Here is a 19,554-nt window from a genome sequence, read left to right on the forward strand (position 1 = left end):
AAGAAGAAATCGCTCAATCACTGAAGAAGCCTCACCACTTCCTAAGAAGACTGGCTCTCACTGATGAGGGGTCCTTACGCTATGCTCACAGCACCTTACTGGCCCTCAGAGCTAAAGATGATTGTATTAACTGATTGTCTGATGTATGACGGTCATGTACTCAGGTAGGTCACAGATGTCTTTGCTTTCTCTACAGTCTTGAGCCTCCCGTTTACATCACACAGAAGTACACAACCATATAATAGTCTTGCCCTGCTCAGCAATGAACACAGCCGACCTCATCCCTGTCCCCATATTCTACCGATTTTTATTGTCAATTTTCCTCCCATATGATTCTCACACAGTGGTTCAGAGAGTTTTCCTGTTTGTTTTTACACAGGGTCCATTCTTTCTTCTTCATTTTTAAATAGTTCACTGAAGTCACCCTCTCTTAAAGCTTACTTACATATTAAGGAAAATACCTCTATATTCTTGTTACATTGCAGAGAACACCTTGACTTTTGTTGGTACAAACACTCCAAAGGGAAGCTGCAACTGAACAGATTTCCTGACGATAACATGCCTCATAAGCAACTGGAACTAGCTGAAGACAACCCAGAACTTTATCCCAACAGCAGCATAGAATGGATATATGCTCATCTTCCTATCTAGTAAAAATATCAGTGTGGTAACTCAGAGGCCAGAAACAAGACTTGGGGGAAAAACCACAATCCCAACCAAAACCCTAAACTAGCCACAGAAAGCATGAGACCATCATGCTAAAAGTGGAAATATGTTTATAATCCCAAACACCCAAAACAAAGGCTCTGCATCTCCACTCATTATAATAAGTATGAAGCCCTTACAGATCAGAACTGTCTTCTCTATATTTCATACTTCAATGAATCAGGCAATAGACAAGTTGACAAGAATGTAGTGAATATGAAACTAATACAAAATAATGTTGAATGTCAACTGTAGTTGAAACATTTTTTAGAAAGGGGGGAACAGGTGAAGTGGAATAAGAGGTTCAAATTTCCAGTTATTAAATAAATACAACATAGGGAATATAGTCAATAATACTGTAATAATGTGCGGTGTCAGATGGTTACTAGACATATCATGTGATCACTTCTTTAGGTAATATAAATGTTGAATAACTACAGTGTACACCTGAAACTAATAACATAGTATGTTAGCTATATTTTAATGAACACTTTTAAAAGAAGAAAAAAAAGAATGTACTAAAAGACTCTATGCATTCTATCAGCAGCTATTCAAACATCTGGGTACCCACAGATACAGATAAAAGTAGAAATCTGAAGCTTTATTCTCTTACCAGATTCATCGAGACAGAAAATAGTGGAATGAAGAGAGAATGAGGAAAGGAAGACTTCTAACTTTATAACTTTAAATTTTGTGGTATTTACCTTTTTATTAACATCTTTCTCTTCTTTCATTTTATTACAAAAGTACCTCATAATGAATTATGAACAACTTCGTTTCTAACTAGAGCAGAATAACTATAAGTAACCTGGAACCAGGAGGACTTAAGTTTGATAAAAGGAAGGAGTTGCAACGTGGATGGTTGTCAGGGGAGGGATGGGAGACTGAGAGAGTAAGAAATCCTCAGGGACACTGATTAATTCATACAAAGAAAGGAGGGGACTAGCTTACTAGGTGCCAGACACTGTGCTAGGTGCTTTACATATACTCTCTCATTTGTAAGCCTCATAAGTCCTAAAAGAGACGGATTATTACCCTCATCTTCCAAATGAGGGAACCAAGCACCAGAATCAGTTAAGTGGCAAAGACAGGATGTAAATCGAGGTCCTCTTGACTATAAAGACCATACTTCAACAGTAACTGAAGGCCCACTGTGTGTCAGGAACTATCTGTAGGGAAGTTCTGAAAGAAGAATAAAGGTTGGACAAGATGCTTTCAGGGATCCTAAATGCTTGTGTTCTCTGTCAAAAAGCATATGCTAGCTACAAAGTAAAGCCCTTGCTATGAAACAGTCCTGCAAGCACTGTGTGAAATACCACAAAAAAAGTCAAAAGAAAATATTTTTCATAGCAAACAACAGTTTCTGCCTGTTGACAGTACTTTGAACCTCTTGAGTCTCTGAACTGGGGAAGATTCCCTACTCCCACCATCCTCTACTTAAAGGGAAACACCAACAGATCTCAGAGGCAATGAAAATAGAGGGAAGCCATTTCGTGCAGGAAAGAGGCCGGATCCTATAAAAGGGAGAAGACAAAAGAGGAAGATTAAGACTAAAATCTCTGCCAGATTTTCTCCCCAAGAGCTAACCTTTGAAGAACAGAATTAATCACTGGTTATGAACTAAGAAAATACAGCCTCAGTTTCAACCTGTTCTTAAGAGACATCAAGGCTATCTAGTGAGCGTAGGGATTTTTTTTTAAATCTTGCGTCTAAACCACACATATCCTTAAGAGATAAATGAACCTATACTAGGTATTTCCCGGTTTCTTGGCAAAGAGCAATGTATGCAGGATGGTTACATTTCACTATGCATGTTAGTGTGTGTTAGGGGAAAGGCAAAAGAGATTTTAAATTCAAAGAATATAGGATTACTGCCTAGAGGGAATTTATAATTTAGCATTTGCCTGAACCTCCCATATCCTTTTTTAACATATTACGTTAGTTCCCCTTTCTTTTTGCCCCATAAAATCATGGTTTCTTTATTTTAATATCTCTAGAATAACATTCTTTATTTGTCTGTCTTATACATGCTACCCCAACTTTGTTTCTTTTCCCTTGGAACAGCCATTTTTGGCCTAATTCCATGTACTCTTTTCCCCCAACAATACGTACCTTCTCACCCTGAGGACTCTCACCTAGGCTTTTTTCCTACTTTTTACCAATCAACCATTATCTTTCAATCTAGATACATTCAAGAGAAGATATGGTACCTAACTAAAGCAACACACAACACATTTAATTTTATAAGGTGCCATAATAAATGCCAAAAACTAGATAAATATTGAGAGAAGCTAGTCTTCTAGCAACAAACAGTATTTAGTAAATTTGGGGGTTAAATTTTTACACAAACTTTTGTCATTTTAAGTAAGATCCTTTATGATTTGGGGTTGTGAAAATATTAACTGCTGAGAAATTAAAAATATCAATGTCTGCATGACATTTCAAATAGATTATTTCCATTGAAAGCTATTGAGTGAGGGTTATGAAGAAAAAGCTTTACTACTCCAACTGGTTAGAGTTGGTAAAAAAATAAGTTTATGGGCAAGTCATTAGACCTTGCCTGGAAACATTAGTCTATCTCAGTTCCCTGAAACATATCTACTATACATCACCATGAGCCAAAACCGTGTATGGCATCATACAGCAGTCTGGCTGCCAGATGACATGTACATCTGTCCAAAGGGCCTGGTGGGGACAAGCTGGCTATTGATAAGAGCAAAACAACTGAAAGCTGTGGAACTGCCACAGTAAATAAAATGTCACTGCTGAGATGCAGGAATCCCATCTCCAGCTGAGGAAGTTTAATTATCTCTGCTTCTTTCTATTCCTTTTCTTATAGGTGTTCATAGGAAACACACACACATTAGACTGGGACATCTCTGAGGCAGACAACTGTGTTCCACTGGACTTGTAAGAGGAAGGGAAAGAGAAAAGGAGGTGGTAGATGGATGTGCCCAAAATAGGGTAAGGATGGGGAAGGGGAAGGATGTCTGTACCTGAAGACAGAACTAGCGAATACAGTGAATGGTGAAATGTGTTGCCAGTTGGAAAATGACTATGTTTTAACGCTAAACAAAGTTTCAGGAACTAATGGCTGACAGTGTTCCTCTACTGTTGAATTATGAACCGAGAATCTCAGGGGACCTAGAACTAAAAAGCTTGGGAATACCAAGCACTACGGGTTCATGTGAGTTGGCCTATTCTGGAAATAACTGAAAATAGCTAATTTATGAGGACTTTAAAGTAACAATTAGAAGAATGACCATTGTATAAGAGGGTAGGGGAACACTCTGCTTTGATAATCTGACAGTTGAAAATGAACTTCTCATTTCCCCTAATTCAATCTTGGTTTCCTTTAGCTAAATATCTCCTTTCTTTACCACCTCTTTTACATACCAAATGGAAGGGCTGTTTAGGGCTTAACTCACTGGTCCTAAATAAAATGGGAACTAAAAAAATCTTCAGGGGCCGGCGGGTGGCTCAGGCAGTTAGAGCTCCGTGCTCCTAACTCCAAACGCTGTCGGTTCGATTCCCACATGGGCCAGTGGGCTTTCAACCACAAGGTTGCCAGTTCAATTCCTCGAGTCCCGCAAGGGTTGGTGGGCAGCGCCCCCTGCAACTAAGATTGAACACGGCACCTTGAGCTGAGCTGCCTCCCATATGACTCAGTTGGTTGGAGCGCGTTCTCTCAACCACAAGGTTGTCGGTTGGATTCCTCGACTCCCACAAGGGATGGTGGGCTGCGCCCCCTGCAACTAGCAACGGCAATTGCACCTGGAGCTGATCTGCGCCCTCCACAACTAAGACTGAAAGGACAACGACTTGACTTGGAAAAAAATGTCCTGGAAGTACACACTGTTCCCCAATAAAGTCCTGTCCTCCTTCCCCAATAAAATCTTAAAAAAAAAAAAAAAAATCTTCAAGGTAGCTGTGAAATGCTCCCAGCAGTGATCGAATGGCTGTTGTATTATGTTTAATGAAGACAGGAGCCTGTAGTGACACAACAGCCAGTGAGGCTCAGCATCAAAGGGTTCTAAACTTTGAACGGTTGGGGCCCGTTGCTATTTCTACATCAAAACCATTGGAGAATAAGGCAGATCTGGAGAAACACTGGCTAAGGAAGCCTCAGAAACCACATGAAATACAAACAGGAGGCTAGAGAACTCCTCAAGAAAAAAGAAGAATATGCCTTAAGAAAGAGTGTATATTTCAACTGTGTAGAGAGAAAGCTAATTGGGTATCTCAACTTGCCAACCAGTTAGCCTCTTCAATTGCTAGTTCAGTTTGAGTGCTTAGCATGTATCGGAGCAGGCACCGGGAGCTCTCAGCACCAGTAAGGTACGTGCTTAGATATGCACTTAGGGAAAGGCTCTCACTTTCCTTCCTTGTATCACCTCAATTCATGGGACAAAAGTAGCATTAAAAAATGAAAACAATAAAATGACGGGACACAGACAAATCAAATAATTTGCCTCTCCTACAGATGGCGTGGCTCGCATTCCAAGATTATTTTTAAAAGGCAAAAACAGGAAAAATCACCACCCAACATATAGCAGTCATTTCACCCACTTAACAATGTTTTTTAAGCTACAAGTCACAATATATTACATTGAGATCTTTTTTTTTTTTTTTTTAAACCGCAATTTTTTTTTTTTTTTTTTGGTTGAGAGCCCACTGGCCCATGTGGGAATCGAACCGGCAGCCTTCGGAGTTAGGAGCACGGAGCTCCAACCGCCTGCGCCACCCGGCCGGCCCAAGTCACAATATATTAGGTTGGTGTAAAAGTAATTGCGGCTTAAAAGGTTAAAAAAAAAAAATTGCAAAAACCGCAATTACTTTTGCACCACCACCATTTTTTTAAAATGAAGTCAAACAGAATAGAAATGAAAATACCAGTGTGTTTTGCAAGAAGTAAAAGTATTGTTTCACGAAACTTTATTTCAAACATATGTGTGTATATATATACTGGGCCCTGTTATAAAATGTTATTTTTTACAGTGATTTAAAATCTAAAAGTTTGAAAACCACTGAGCTATTGGAAACTTGAAGCAATCAGACCAAGGCAGTACACCACCACCAACAGATTGTGTACGAATCAAATACCTACAGCTGTGAAGAGGCTCTCTGGTCAAATGAGGAGCCTCAGCAATAGATAGGGATTACTGTCCAAGAACTCTCACAGAGTCCTGGAGCTGAGAAGTGCAAGCTCTAGGTCTGAAAACACAGAAAAGCCACCACTGAAACAGCTGAGAGAAAATGCTGACTTATATACATTGCCTGCTCTAGCTTTTATCAAGATAAAAGAAATCTGGACTCTGGAAGGAAATGACAGCTTTTACTTCTGGAATGTCACAGACCATGGCCACAACTGAAGGATTCATCCATTGACTGGGACACCAAGCCTTTTAGAACAAGGGTAGGTGAAGGGGTTATAAGAAAAAAAAAGAAACCCGCTCTCCTGGTCCTGCCAAACAGCCCTTCCTTCCCGGCACAACTAACCGAGTGGTAGACTGTTTTGAGCATGTCTGCATTCTTTTATTCCTACCCACTCCTGACCCCTGGCATAGTCACACCTTTGCCATTCCTTCTAATTAAATATCCCAGCCCTAGCTATACAACAGGAAAGCCTAGCACAAGAGATGAGTCCTTCCCAAGTGAAGACAAGAATACCAGACAGGCGGCATGATTTCTTAGGAGACACCGTAAGACCTGGGCTCTCACTGGAAGTTGACTTCAATGGAGAAGGAAAGATATTCTTCAGGTGCCAGGATCCCATATCTCGTAACATTGAGCCAGACCTACCCTCATGTTCCCAAGTTGCTTAGAAAGTAGGAAACATGATCTGTTCCACTTGGGAAGTAATGGCTAGGCCTAAGGAAAAACTCACAAAATTCTTCACTTGGTCTCAACTCCAATAAGAACATGAATCCATCATTTTATTGTTCCTTTTAGAAAGGGATGGCTAGAGACAATCTTAGCAACACCTGCTAAGAAAGGAAAAAGGATTTCTAACCCTGATCATAATTATTCTATAAAAGCACACTGAGATGTAAGCATCACAATCCTTCTATTTTAGAAAGGGAGATAGGAGGCAAGAAGGCAAGCCAATTGCTCAGGGCCTTGCAGTACGGTAGCAGAGGCAGAGATGGGCACTGTTACAGCCTAGTCTGTTTTCCACTTCCTAGATTAGGTACCTCTGGCCCCATCAGCTGATGCTCAGAGCCCAGGATATATGCTGCCAAATTACTTTCTGAGAAAGCTCAAGTACAAGAAAAGCTGACATATGTGTGTACAATTGCGTAAGTATGAGATTGGTACCTGTAAGAGGGTATGGTGCATCGTCACCTCCAGTTCGGCTAAAACATGGGCAGCATCGTCACTGTCCTCTTGGACCTCCAGGTCCTCCTCAGGGATGGTCTCCCAGGTGCCCTGGTGAGCAAGCAGCGTGTGGACTACTTCATACTGGCCAGGAAGCGCCAGGCTGACCCGAGTCTGAGTCCCATAGGTGAAGCGGAGGCGCCGAAGCTTACAGCTCTGCTCACTGCCCAGCTTGGTGGTAGGAAGTACCTGCACCCCCAATAGCAGGTTCAATAGCTGACACTTGACATTACAATCCTGGCCGAGGATCAAGATGCAGGGGAGGCAGTCCACAATCTGCTGGAGGTACTTCTCTTCCGTAGGTGGGAAGGAAATGCAGTCCAGCTGGCCTGGTTGGGGAAGGGGAGGGTGAAGAAGGAGACAGGAGGACAGAAAGAAGAGTGAGGAAGGGGAGAGAGAGACTCACAGAGGCCCCATTAGGATGTCAGGGTCCTAGAGAAGAAATTTCTAGGAAGCTCTTGGTTGAAGGAGATATCAGGAAAACATCCCAGTCAGCAAAGACTCCTCAAATATCAAACAGAATTCACCTCCCCGCTCCTCCCCAGAGCAGTTGTTTCCATCCAGAAAGGTGGCAGTGAACTGATCTACCCTCCCCACCCCTTCCTGATCCAGTGGAGGGACCGCCAAAGGACTTTACAAGGACTCAGTCACAATCCCAGTATCATTCAACTGGTGCAGCCAGAGAAGACTCCACTCACTGGGATGTGAGTCCAGGAGAAACTATACTTGAATTGTCCAAATGAAAACCTTCCTTGTGACAGAAGACCTAATACTTGAACGGCCTTTAGAAATGTCACTACCACATGCAGTTTTAGCTTATTATTTTCTTCATTTACGACATATTGTATAACTAAATGTAAGAGCTAATCTTTAAATACACATATATCGAAATAAAAAGTTATTCAAGTATGCATAAGCTCTAGAATCTTTTCTGGTTCATCACTCTGATGGCGAGGACAGCATCCCAGCTGCCCAGTCATCTGTTTTCTTAAAGCACTGGGTGCTCAATTAGGGTCAATATCTCCTAATCACATTCCTTTGGTTTATGGATGACAGACCCTGAATACGACAAAGGGAAAGAACTGCCTGTTAGGATAAAATCCAGACAAGTCTAGAAAGAGATGTGATCAAGCTCAAAAACATTATGTTAGGACCATCACACCCCTAAATGGCTAGCTTCCACAAACGTGTCAAACAGTATTCAAAGAGAACAAAAGGCTTCCTAAATAAAGTATGAGAACCTCTGTTTGAGAAAAGGAACCAGAAATTAGTTGACCGAAACTCTCAGATTCTGAACTTGATTATTCCCCAACTTGTTCAGTACCAGTGCCTGCCTATGTCTATGATTCAGACAACCCTTGAGTTTGTTCAGAAAGTCAGGCACCCTGTTCTTAGGCTTTAAAAAGGCTGATTTTACATACATCTTAATTGAAATTTGGCGTGGCACCCACTGAAACAGTATTCACTTTAGTCACTTAACCATAAGCTGTATTAAATCATTCATAAGCTGTTTATTTTGTTCCTGGGAACAAAGCAAGAGACCTGACTCATTTCAGAGGTTGCTCTACTTCAGAGTGTACCTATCTGGCCACAAACTGACCATTTCAGATCCTCAAACCTCCTTCTATTCCACAAGTGGCACCACCAAAAAGTTTAAAGCAGTCTGTTTTCACGCAGACCCCTCCATGCATTTCAGGAAGCCCTTCCTTTTGGGTGTGTCTATAAGCCCATCACCTGGCCTGCACATACACATCAGCAACACTACAAACTGAACCAAGAGATCTACTCTCCTGGGGAACATGTGGGTTCCTTTGAAAAAGCAACGAGCATTAACTCGAGTGCCTAATTCCATGCAAGGTATTTACTAAGCACAAGAGCAAAACACCAGACCACTGGTCTAATCTTTGACCTACAATCAAAAGAAATTGGGGGGAGGAGGGGAGGCCAGTTAGCTCAGTTATTTGGAACGGGGTGCTCTTAACGACAAGGTTGCCGGTTCAATCCCCGCATGGGCCACTGTGAGCTGTGCCCTCTACAATTAGATTGAAACAACTAGTTGACTTGGAGCTGATGGGTCCTGGAAAAACACCGTTAAAATAAATAAAATGTTAAAAAAAAAAAAAGCAACGGGACAGAGCCAATCTCTTGTGTGCCATGTAGGCAGTAGCAAGGGGCTGGTCCTGAGCCTCTTCATATCTTGTTCACAGCTAAACAACACTTAACCAGTCTACGCTAATTATGTTTATAATCATCGAAACACCTAACAAAATGACTAAAACATAGTAATTGCTTTATGTTACATACTTGTTTGCTCTATGTTAGAATCCATTTATTGTGGAGAATTATCTACAGAAAGCTCTAAGTGGTTCTACTAAGTACTCAGAAAAGTCCAGTACCATGACAAATAGTTTAGGAGCAACTTTTCATTCCTGAAAAGCTCCTTCACCTCGACATGGAGTAGATGTAGACAACAGAATAGGACCTTCTCTTGCAGAATTTAACCACTGAAGTCTCCGCCTGAGCAGTGAGAAGCCCAACTAGCTTCACTCTCATCTATACTTCTTGTCTTTCCTCTTTTCCCAGTCCTCCCCAGGTCTTCAGATAGGTGTCTAAGTGTAAGTTCACATGGACAACCTTCATAACTCCTATAATAAAAGTTGGCACAAAATAAAAACAAAAAACCTAAATGACCTTTCTTACTGCTGCTGCTAGGAGAGTGGACAACAGATACTGAAAACCAACGAACAATTTTTCAGGATCAGAGGGAGAGACTTCAACATCTCTGAGAGAGTGCCAACTATAGGAAAGTCAGTAAAACATGCTCTGCATGAGCCAAAACCACAGCAGACACACCCCATTATTCATCTGACCCAAATTATCACACACCCCCACTCTGTAGTAACAAAAACAATCAGTACAAATAAACCCCACTAGTGTCAAACCGTAGACCAGTGCAATGGGAGAAGGGCCTGACGTAGAGCCTGGTTTTAATTTTTGTTTCCAGCACTGTTAGAGCTCTGCACTAAAGAAGAGTCTTCAATATAGATATCGCCACCCGGTTTCTCAATACCTCATGATACAAGCCCTTTGCTTCTCCCACTAATCTTTAGCTTTCTCATTGATCTCCAACATGTCTACAAGATTTGAACAAGGGCATGGAGAGAAATGAAGGTGAAACTAGATTGTTTCACTCCTTGCTTCTCTTGGCAAATGGTTCATGGTTCGGTGAGGGAGGAGTGCAGCATTGAAATGGGAACAGCAGTAGAGAGGAGGGAGATACTCTGATCCCAGGCTTCACCGCGGACTAGCTCTGTGACTTTGGCAATTCACTTGGTTTTTCTCAGCCTTGGATTTCTCATCTGTGAACTAAGGGAGTTGGATTAGATCATCTTTAATATCCTTTCCAGTTCTAAAATTCCAGGATTCCATCAGGTTTTAACTGTTGAAGGAAAAAGTAATTGAGAGGAATGAGTGGCTGGTCTGGGTGTTGTTATTTTAAGTGGTATGTGAATTTAATTATGCAAGCTCTCTGGCCTACTGCAACTGCAGATCAAAAAGGTGACTGAACTAGCCAGGGGCTCTGAGGACCTACAGTGCAGGTTTAGGAGTTCTGTAAAGAAGAGATGAAAAACTACAGAATGGCAGTAGGAGGAAGGAAAAAAAACCTGTTTCAGAGCTGGAGCAGCTGCCTTCCTGACAGTTAAAGGACTTCCAAGTTAATCAGGTTTTCTTTGTAATTAATATAACAGCATCTGCATATGGGGCGCCAGAAGGTAACAGCCTGGCTTCTCAGCTGGAGCACATTAACCCTGCCAACTCTGGCTGCAGGAAAAATCAACTCAAATTGTCTGAAGTGCAAGCCAAGGCTTTTTTTTCTAGATAGTTCTTAAATACAGATTATCTTGATTGCTGTTACAGTTGACCCTTGAACAATGTTGCGGTGAGGGGCTCCACTCCACTTACCCGCGCTATTGAAAATCTGCTTATGATTTAAGTATGCACAGATTCCCAACTGCCAATTGAGCCTTGAACAATTGTGAGGGTCAAATGAACTGCCTGGGTCAATTGAAAAAAAAAAAAAAACTGCCTGTAAGTGGACCCGCGCAGTTCAAACCCAATTTATTCAAGGCTCAACTGTACTTCTAAACAAAGGTTTCAAATTAGGAGAACAACTAAAGTAGCAACCTCATTGTTTTGCTTTAGATAACAAAGGGGAGCAAAATACACAACCTCAATACCCTTTTATAAAAAATATTTATAAGAGAAATCTCCATTTGTAACGGTGTCTCCCACTCAGTACCAGGAAGAAAAGGATGACTCCAAATCTCTAGAAACTCTTATCAATGCAGAAGGGAAAGACTTAAATCTGCATAGCAACCTTTTCCTGGTTTACTGTGCTTTTCCTGATAACCTCCCATAACTGCCCCCACCCCACAACAGCTGTCTTTAGCTGGAGATACTGAAAGTGGTAACTTTGGCAATTTCAGAGTTACTCAAGTTTTCCTAGATATATCCCATATGTATATAGGAAGTATTCGTGTTATTAAATTTCTGGGTTTTTTTCCTCCTGTTAATGTCTTTTTATTATGGAGGGTGGGAGAGGGAGGTCTCAGCCAAGAATCTAGAAGGGTAGAGGAAAAATTACTTTTCCTGGGGCAACCGGATGGCTCAGTTGGTTAGAGCGCGAGTTCTCAACAACGAAGTTGCCGGTTCAATTCCCGCATGGGATGGTGGGCTGCGCCCCCCTACAACTAAAGACTGAAAACGGCGACTGGACTTGGAGCTGAGCTGCGCCCTCCACAACTAGATTGAAGGACAACGACTTGGAGCTGATGGGCCCTGGAGAAACACACTGTTCCCCAATATTCCCCAATTAAAGAAAAAAATTACTTTTTCTCCCCACAGTAACATTTACTGAGCCTTTCCTAAGTACATCACTAGATTTGCCTGTCATTTAATGCCATCCTGAGATAAGGAGAAGGGGGGAAGGGTCTGAGACTTCAAAGCTGAAGAAGCCAATTTATAGGAAGATGGGAAGAGCAAATGTTTGGTAAACAAATGTTTGCTTTGCTATTCAGAGGCAATGGGACACAGAGAGGACTTTGATCTCCAGCCCCTGCCAAGTTCCCCCAGCCCCCTAAATGTGGCCCATGCTCTGTGGTTATCAGTACTCATAGGACCAGGCCCTTTATCTAAATTCTTTTAGGTAGTTAAAGGGGAGGCTAAAAAAAAGCTGAGCCTTTTGGGCCTTGATTGTCTTCAACTCAAAACAATCAGTATGCCTAAGTGGCACATTCTGAGGAGACTTGTTCTGAACCCCTTCACCAGGTTATTACTTGGTAGACAATGCCCCTGAAGCGTGGTAGAATAGGCCATCTAGGCTTAAGGATTATTTTGAGTTAAAGTCACTTGACACTCAGCAGGTGTAAGAAGGGTGTTCTGACGTCCCCTTTTTCTTCCTGAAAACAGGACATAAACCCCCATCCTCTCTATACCAGAAGGAAAGCAACATTCTTATCACCAGAGAGCTGGAGTCAAGGACAAGAAAAATCTGTACAAACGAGTCGTTCAACTAACCTTTATTTTCCTAGTTACTTTGCCACTATTAACTGCCCTGCCCAAGCCCGTCTTGTCACATTTTCATAATTTATTTCTCTTTGTCCAATTCAGTATATAAATGTTCAACTGTTTCACTGGGTCATCATTCTCTTGTGGGGACTCTCATCTACAAGGAAAATTTAATAAAATGCATATATTTTGCACCTGTTAATGTCTTATGTCAGTTTAGGTTTTAGGCCCAGCTAGAGACACTGGAAGAATAGAGACTCCCCCCCCCCCATATTTTTTCCCAGTCTGGGCCAAAACACAATTTAGCAATTGTAGGGCCCCAATTTAAACTTGACTGACAAGAGTCACTATAAAAATTGCCCAAAATCCAATTTAAAGCACACTGACAGAACAACTAGGTTAATTGACCCAAACCAGGACTTAAGCCTGGGGAAGAAACACAGTATTACTATTAGCTGGTGCATTTTTTAAAAATGTTATTGTTATTCTAAGATCTCTAGAGTCCCTTTTCTAAAAGAGACAGTGGGCGCTTTTCAGAGAAATTTTCACTTCTTCTCTATCAGTTAGTGTACCTTACCCTTTGAGTTTGAGGTTAAACTATTCTAAAAAGGGAGAACTGGAGGGAAGGAATGCCAACGACGTTTTTTTTTGTCTCTAGTGACCTATTAAGATAGACACTTTATTTCAATTGTTTGTGGAGTAACAGCAATGTATTTACATTAATATATTCTCCTTTTTGCCTGTTTTCCATCCCAATCAGTCACATACACTTGAGGAAAGAAAAGGGGCCAAAGGTTAAGCATGACAAGGTCAGGAGACTGAAAATAACCACATAAGATGGCATAAACAACAACAAAAAATTCATAGCTAAGGTGGGCCATGGTGGAAAGTCACATCTTTAGCCTGAAGCTTGCTTCATAAAGTCAATCTTCACCTTTCTAGAAGGGAGCCTTTCTATTGTCTTTTTGCACCTAAGATGACATCCTTGGAATGTCAGTAATCCCTTTTTCCAGACCAGAGCAGGAAAGTACAGAATCCATCATTATTCTTCTTGTCCCTTAATTAACATCTCTTTATGAACTATCAACTGTCTTGTACCCACCTATGTAAAAGAAGTACCTGTCTCTCCAATTTACTTTTATCCAATCCCAGTGGTTTCCCTGCTTTGCTTCCTCCCACCCCTTAATCTACCACCAAAGGATTTCATGTAACCCTCCTCCTTTGATTCTATGTATAAAATAAACTGCAAACCGCCCTTCTGCGGAGCATTTTCTCAATCCCTTGAGATTCTGCTTTCCGGCAACTGCCATCAGTTTTGCTCAAATAAACTCTTATAAGGTTTCTCTTAGGCTGGATGTTTTTTGTTGACACACCCAAGAGGTGGGTGAGGGCCAGGGTAAGGTGCAGCCAAGGTAGGCAAGGCACTAAATGGAGAAAGTGAAATGGGACTCTATCTTTGCCTTGTCATACTATTGCAATATGTAAGGCTGACAGGGCTTCAGAGTTCATTCAGATCTCAGCAGTTATCACTGCAATCCTTGTTCCTGGTACCCCAGGATTTTCCTCCTTTGGTAAAGATTTTTACCTCACTTTTAACATTAAACTTAAAGTTCTCTCTGAAAGCGAATGAAAATACAAACGATTTTATAATTCACCAAAGTAATCAATAACACGGACAAAGCTGAACTCAACAGAAAATTCCACTACAGGCTGAAGCAATTTTAATCCTGGTTAGAAAATATAAAACTTGAGATAAAACAAAGACTCGCCACAGTAGTTTCCAGCAGACTGCACAGCCGATCCTCTTGCTTTAATAAATCTTCCTTCTGTATTTCTACCTGCCTTGTGAATTCTTTCATGACCCGCAAGCAAGCATCCACAATACTTTCTACTATAGCCAATTCTACTAGACGCTTCAAAGTAAAAAAGTTACCTCTAACCATCCAGTTCATAAATAAGAAACCACCAGAAGCTTAAACCTTGTACTGCCTGCAGTGGCCTCTTCTGACTACTCAGAGGTAGGGAACACATCTCCACCTCTTCCGGATCTCATGTCTCCTCTTTACCTCATATACTAACAAATTACTTTTATCCTATACTAACAAACCACTTTTCCAAATTGAATCTGCAGAATGTCTCCATTTCTCTACATGGAATGAGAGCCAGCAGAGCAGGCAATTATTCTAGCAGGAGAAACTGAAATAGGGTTCTCCAGTGGGGTTTCTGTGCGCCGAGTAAGAAGGACTTTTTTCCTGCTTGCTGTTCCCCCCACATTCTTCCTTGCACCTACATGTTTCCATAGTACTAAGTTAAACCAGGAGTATGTAGTACAGAATATTACTAAAAAGTAAACTTCATATTGGTTCAGTCACTGTCTCTAATTTAAATAAAGAGAGAGCTTTTATTCAATTTAGTCTTGGAATCTAGCTACATTTATGAGAGGGCCTTAGTCTTTGCTCTGGAAAGTTTGGCTTGATAAAAATCCTGGGAAATGTAATTCTCTCCCCATTATATAGACTTGGAAAGGGTAAAAAAACACTAAGCTAAAATCTGTTTGGCATAAATAAAGCACTAAAGCTCCTTATCTGATGAAGCTAAAGTTAGATCTTTTTTACATCTGAATTAAAGAAAAGGGATAAAAGCATTTTTTAAAGAAGTGTGAGGATTTTATTTTAAAATCAAAGGCTTTTATGACTGCATAACCTATCATAATTCTTTGGGGGTACTTCTGATGCATTATTAGTTAGACATGTGAAAAGAAAAATAACCCTCAAGTCCTACTTCCCATCAACCTGCCCAGAGAACACCACCCGAGGGAACGGAAGGACATTATAGAGCCCAACTCCAAAGAAAATTGTGGTTAAAAGATTCCCACAGCAGCCAGGCACGAGGCTGGGGAATGCGTCCAAACCACTCACACAGCCTGCTAAAGAAAACACCAGAATGCCCTGCACAAGTTATGGGCACTTCCAACGCACCCACAAGGGTCACTGATGGGTCTCCATGTGCTGACCAAGTTTTCTTCAGAGAGTTTGGTTTGGACTTTGGAGGAATAGTACATATACATAAGGGGACTTCCTGAGAGAGGCTGATTTATAGCTCTAGCAAAAGTTCCACGATCCCCAAGACTACCAGACTCCCCATTTGGAAAAGAATTGAATTAATTTTCAAGCTTGGGGTGGACTACACTTAGACTGGAACTTCTACAAGGGACTCCAGTCATATCCTTGAGAGTCAAGAACGAAAAATTGCATTTTCCACATGGACTCACTCTCTATACTCATTATAAATGACACCACTAAGATTCTCTGGACCATGTACAAAGCAAGACTCATCATCCCTAGAAGTGAACTGTTTTCCTACAAGAAGTAAGGAGCAAATTTCACCTCAGGTCTTAAAACTGTTAGGAAAAAAAACACATGCACCCACACATGTCATACTCTTCACACTGGCTTCCTTATGAGTGACGTCTGAGAAAGATATGATTTAACAACAATCTTCATGAATGCATTCTGCTTTTGAACCATACAAACAAGCAATCATAATTACTCCATCAAAGACAGAGCAGGGCTAATTGTCCTGTATTCTTTCAGAAAGTTAGTAAAGCATCTCAACTCCTGTTTTATCAATGCCATTTAATCCTACAACTTCCCATATGCTTTATCCCCACACCCTAAAAGACAGCTAATGGTTAAGTAGGTAACCAATTTGTAGGAAATCCACTAGAGGAAACATGATGAAACACTAATCCTTCTTTCATTCATAACATCAACTTGGAATTAATATCAATTACTTGCACAGTGAGTGGCTCACCATTGTGCGTCCTGTGCCCAGTAGAGGGTCAGGCATTAACAAAGGTTTGTTGATGAATGAATATTAAGGATTTACTTCCCATATCATGGTGAGGCTCTGGTACACTGGGTATTGTATGCAACTCATTCTTTGAGACACGAAAATCATTCTCTGGGATACTGGCATAGACTGCAACTCCAACCTAACTGCATATCACTATCAAATGCATATCACTGTTCTTTTTTAGGGGCCCAGATAGTAAAATGTGGGTAAATCTACAAAAAGCCTTATCCTTTGGGGGTGAAGGGAATGCCCTTTTGAAGTACAAAAATACATCATTCTAATATCTACTAGCCATGGAAATAGTTTAACAGATATTTATTAGCCTGTTATGTACAAAGTACAAAGGTAGGGATTACAGGGGATACAAAAATGAGTAAAACATAGTCTTTCCCTTAAGAGTTCATAATCGAGTAAGCAGGATAAGACAAATACAGCCATAGCTATCGTACAAATAAGTAAATAAATAAAAGCATGATCTGTATGTCCAGAGCCTATAGGAATTGAGCAGTAGGTATAAGGTAAAATTTATATTCCCCTTTACTTCAATAACATTATATTTTAAGGTTTTATTTTTGAGAAGTACATCTATTACAGGAAGATTGTTCCCTTAACCTCCTCTTAACCTAGTGAGACAGAGAACAGAAGTGTGAAGAAACAAAGGAGATGCTGGGAAAGTGGACAAAGCAAAACAAAATTTAAAGACCAGGATGGATTTTTATTTAAATCCATGCTTTCTTTTAAAAACTACTTGCAAGGATGAAGAACTTACCATTACTGAAATTAGGAATGACTTTTAAGACTAAACTAAACATTGCAAATGATAATAATCTTAAGATAATAATGTCTTTCTAAGAGCAGGCAGAATTATCCAAGGCTTTTTAATAGTGACTGCCCTGTGCCATGGAAAACTGTTTATCCCAGGAAAGAAAGATGAGGAAGAGGAAAGATGGTAAAGGGAATGGGTGCAAAGAGCCATTGTGCTTGGGGCGGCTGCTTCCTCCTAGAGAGCTGGCGGCAGCAAGATCAGCAAAGCAAGGCCTGGTCCCCTAAATGTCAGGCACTTGAAATGGGGATAAGAGATTTGAGTAGGTAGTGTCTCATTATACTCATTCAGATAAAATCTCCCACTGAAGTAAATTATGCTTCCATGGCAAGCTATGGAGCCAGGGTTATGACTCATCTGTAACAAAATCTTTCCACTGCCAGGGTGCATTTCATATTCCCATGGCCAGGTCAGAAAAGAACAAGGGAGGAGTCACAGGAGCAGAACTGGACTGGGGAGCTTAGAGACCTGGGCCTAAATCTGGTTCTCTGTTCAAAATTGGTCCCACATTCTATCTTTCTGTTCCTCTTATTCTTCCCCATCATGTTCCAAATTCCTAAGCTAATATTCACCAACTACACACACACACACACACACACACGCAGACTCAGCCACAAATATTTAGCACTAAGTACATGCCTATACTAAGTGCTTTGATGTATATTATCTTTAAACGTCACAACTTTGTGAAGTAGACATTATCACTCTTATTTTAGATAATTCACATATCATAAAATTTACCCTTTTCAAATGTACAATGAAGTGATTTTTAGTATATTCACTAAATTGTGCAACCGTCACCACTATCTAATCCCAGAACATTTTCCTTTCCCCCAAGAAATCCCATACCCATTAGCAGTCACTCCTCCTTTTCCTCTCTCCCAAATTCCTGGAAATCTAATTTCTATCTTTATGAATGTGCCTATTTTAGACATTTAATATAAATGGAATCATAAAATATGTGGCATTTTGTGTCACTTCCATTTTACATATGAAGAAACGGAGACTCAAATAGGTTAAGGAACAAGCCCCAGGTCACACAGTTAATAAGAGGTTCAACTAGAGCAGGAACGCTGGTGTGGTGCAAACGTATGCTGCTTCCATGAGGAAGAAAACTGAGAGAGAAAGTGAAAGTTTTAGAAGTCCTTGGGAAACGAGGTTTTACTCATCTACACCATCTCTGGGGAGTCTGTATTGAAACGCTGAGGCAGCTCTTCTAAACGGATCATGGCAAACTACTAGAAAACACACCCAACACCCATCCCAGTCTCTAGCTCTCCCACTCCACAACGCTTACTTCTCCCCGCCCCTCAGCCCCATGAAGACCCTCAGCCCCACGAAGATGGCTGCGCTATGAAACCAGGATGTAAAGAATATCCTCTCTCCCAAGTTTCTGCCCTTTCCCCAGACATCACTCTGACACTTAAACTTTATTATCTGCACAAATTTCTAAGGAGTTCAAGAAAAATGTCAACTTTAAATAAGTGCCCTAGTGCTTTTCCTCTTCTTTTTAATTCTGGCAATCGGTTTATACTAGGTATGACAAAAAGAGGGTGAAGAGGGTCTGGCCTGGTGGCTCGGGTGGTTGGGGCTCTGTGCGCCTCCGAAGGCTGCCGGTTCGATTCCCACATGGGCCAGTGGGCTCTCAACCACAAGGTTGCCAGTTCAATTCCTCAAGTCCCGCTAGGGATGGTGGGTTCTGCCCCCTGCAACTAAGATTGAACACGGCTCCTTGAGCTGAGCTGCCGCTGAGCTCCCGGATGGCTCAGTTGGTTGGAGCACGTCCTCTCAACCACAAGGTTGCAGGTTCGTCTGTGCCCCCCCCCCCCCCCCGCAACTAGAAACTAGCAACTGGACCTGGAGCTGAGCTGCGCCCTCCACAACTAAGATTGAAAGGACAACAATTTGTCTTGGAAAAAGTCCTGGAAGTACACACTGTTCCCCAATAAAGTCCTGTTCTCCTTCCCCAATAAAATCTTTAAAAAAAAAAAAAAAAAAAGAGGTGAAGAATGTTGGAGAAAGCAAACCTGTTGGCTAACCAAAGGCAAAGAGCTCTAAAAACCTAAGAATTATAACTCACATAAAATGCCTATAATCTAGCCATACCTTACTTAGCTTTCTGCCATTTTTCTGCTTTACACATTGAATATATATATGGTCGAGATTAGATTACACCTTTCTAAAGGATTAAGGTAAAGTCTTCCAGGTCCTTTTCATCCCTTATC

At 41.1% G+C, this 19,554-nt stretch overlaps 1 protein-coding gene across 1 annotated transcript in view; it reads right to left on the bottom strand.

The window, feature by feature from the left end:
- The window catches only part of DSTYK (dual serine/threonine and tyrosine protein kinase), a 51,942-nt gene that overhangs the window by 27,896 nt on the left and 4,492 nt on the right, over positions 1-19,554 (bottom strand). The window contains exon 2 of the mRNA XM_081025966.1: positions 7,024-7,412. Coding sequence (XP_080882092.1) covers positions 7,024-7,412 — 389 coding nt within the window. The remainder of the gene's footprint in view (positions 1-7,023; positions 7,413-19,554) is intronic.

Source organism: Rhinolophus hipposideros, assembly GCF_964194185.1.
Source record: "Rhinolophus hipposideros genome assembly, chromosome: 19".
Classification (NCBI taxonomy): Eukaryota; Metazoa; Chordata; class Mammalia; order Chiroptera; family Rhinolophidae; genus Rhinolophus; species Rhinolophus hipposideros.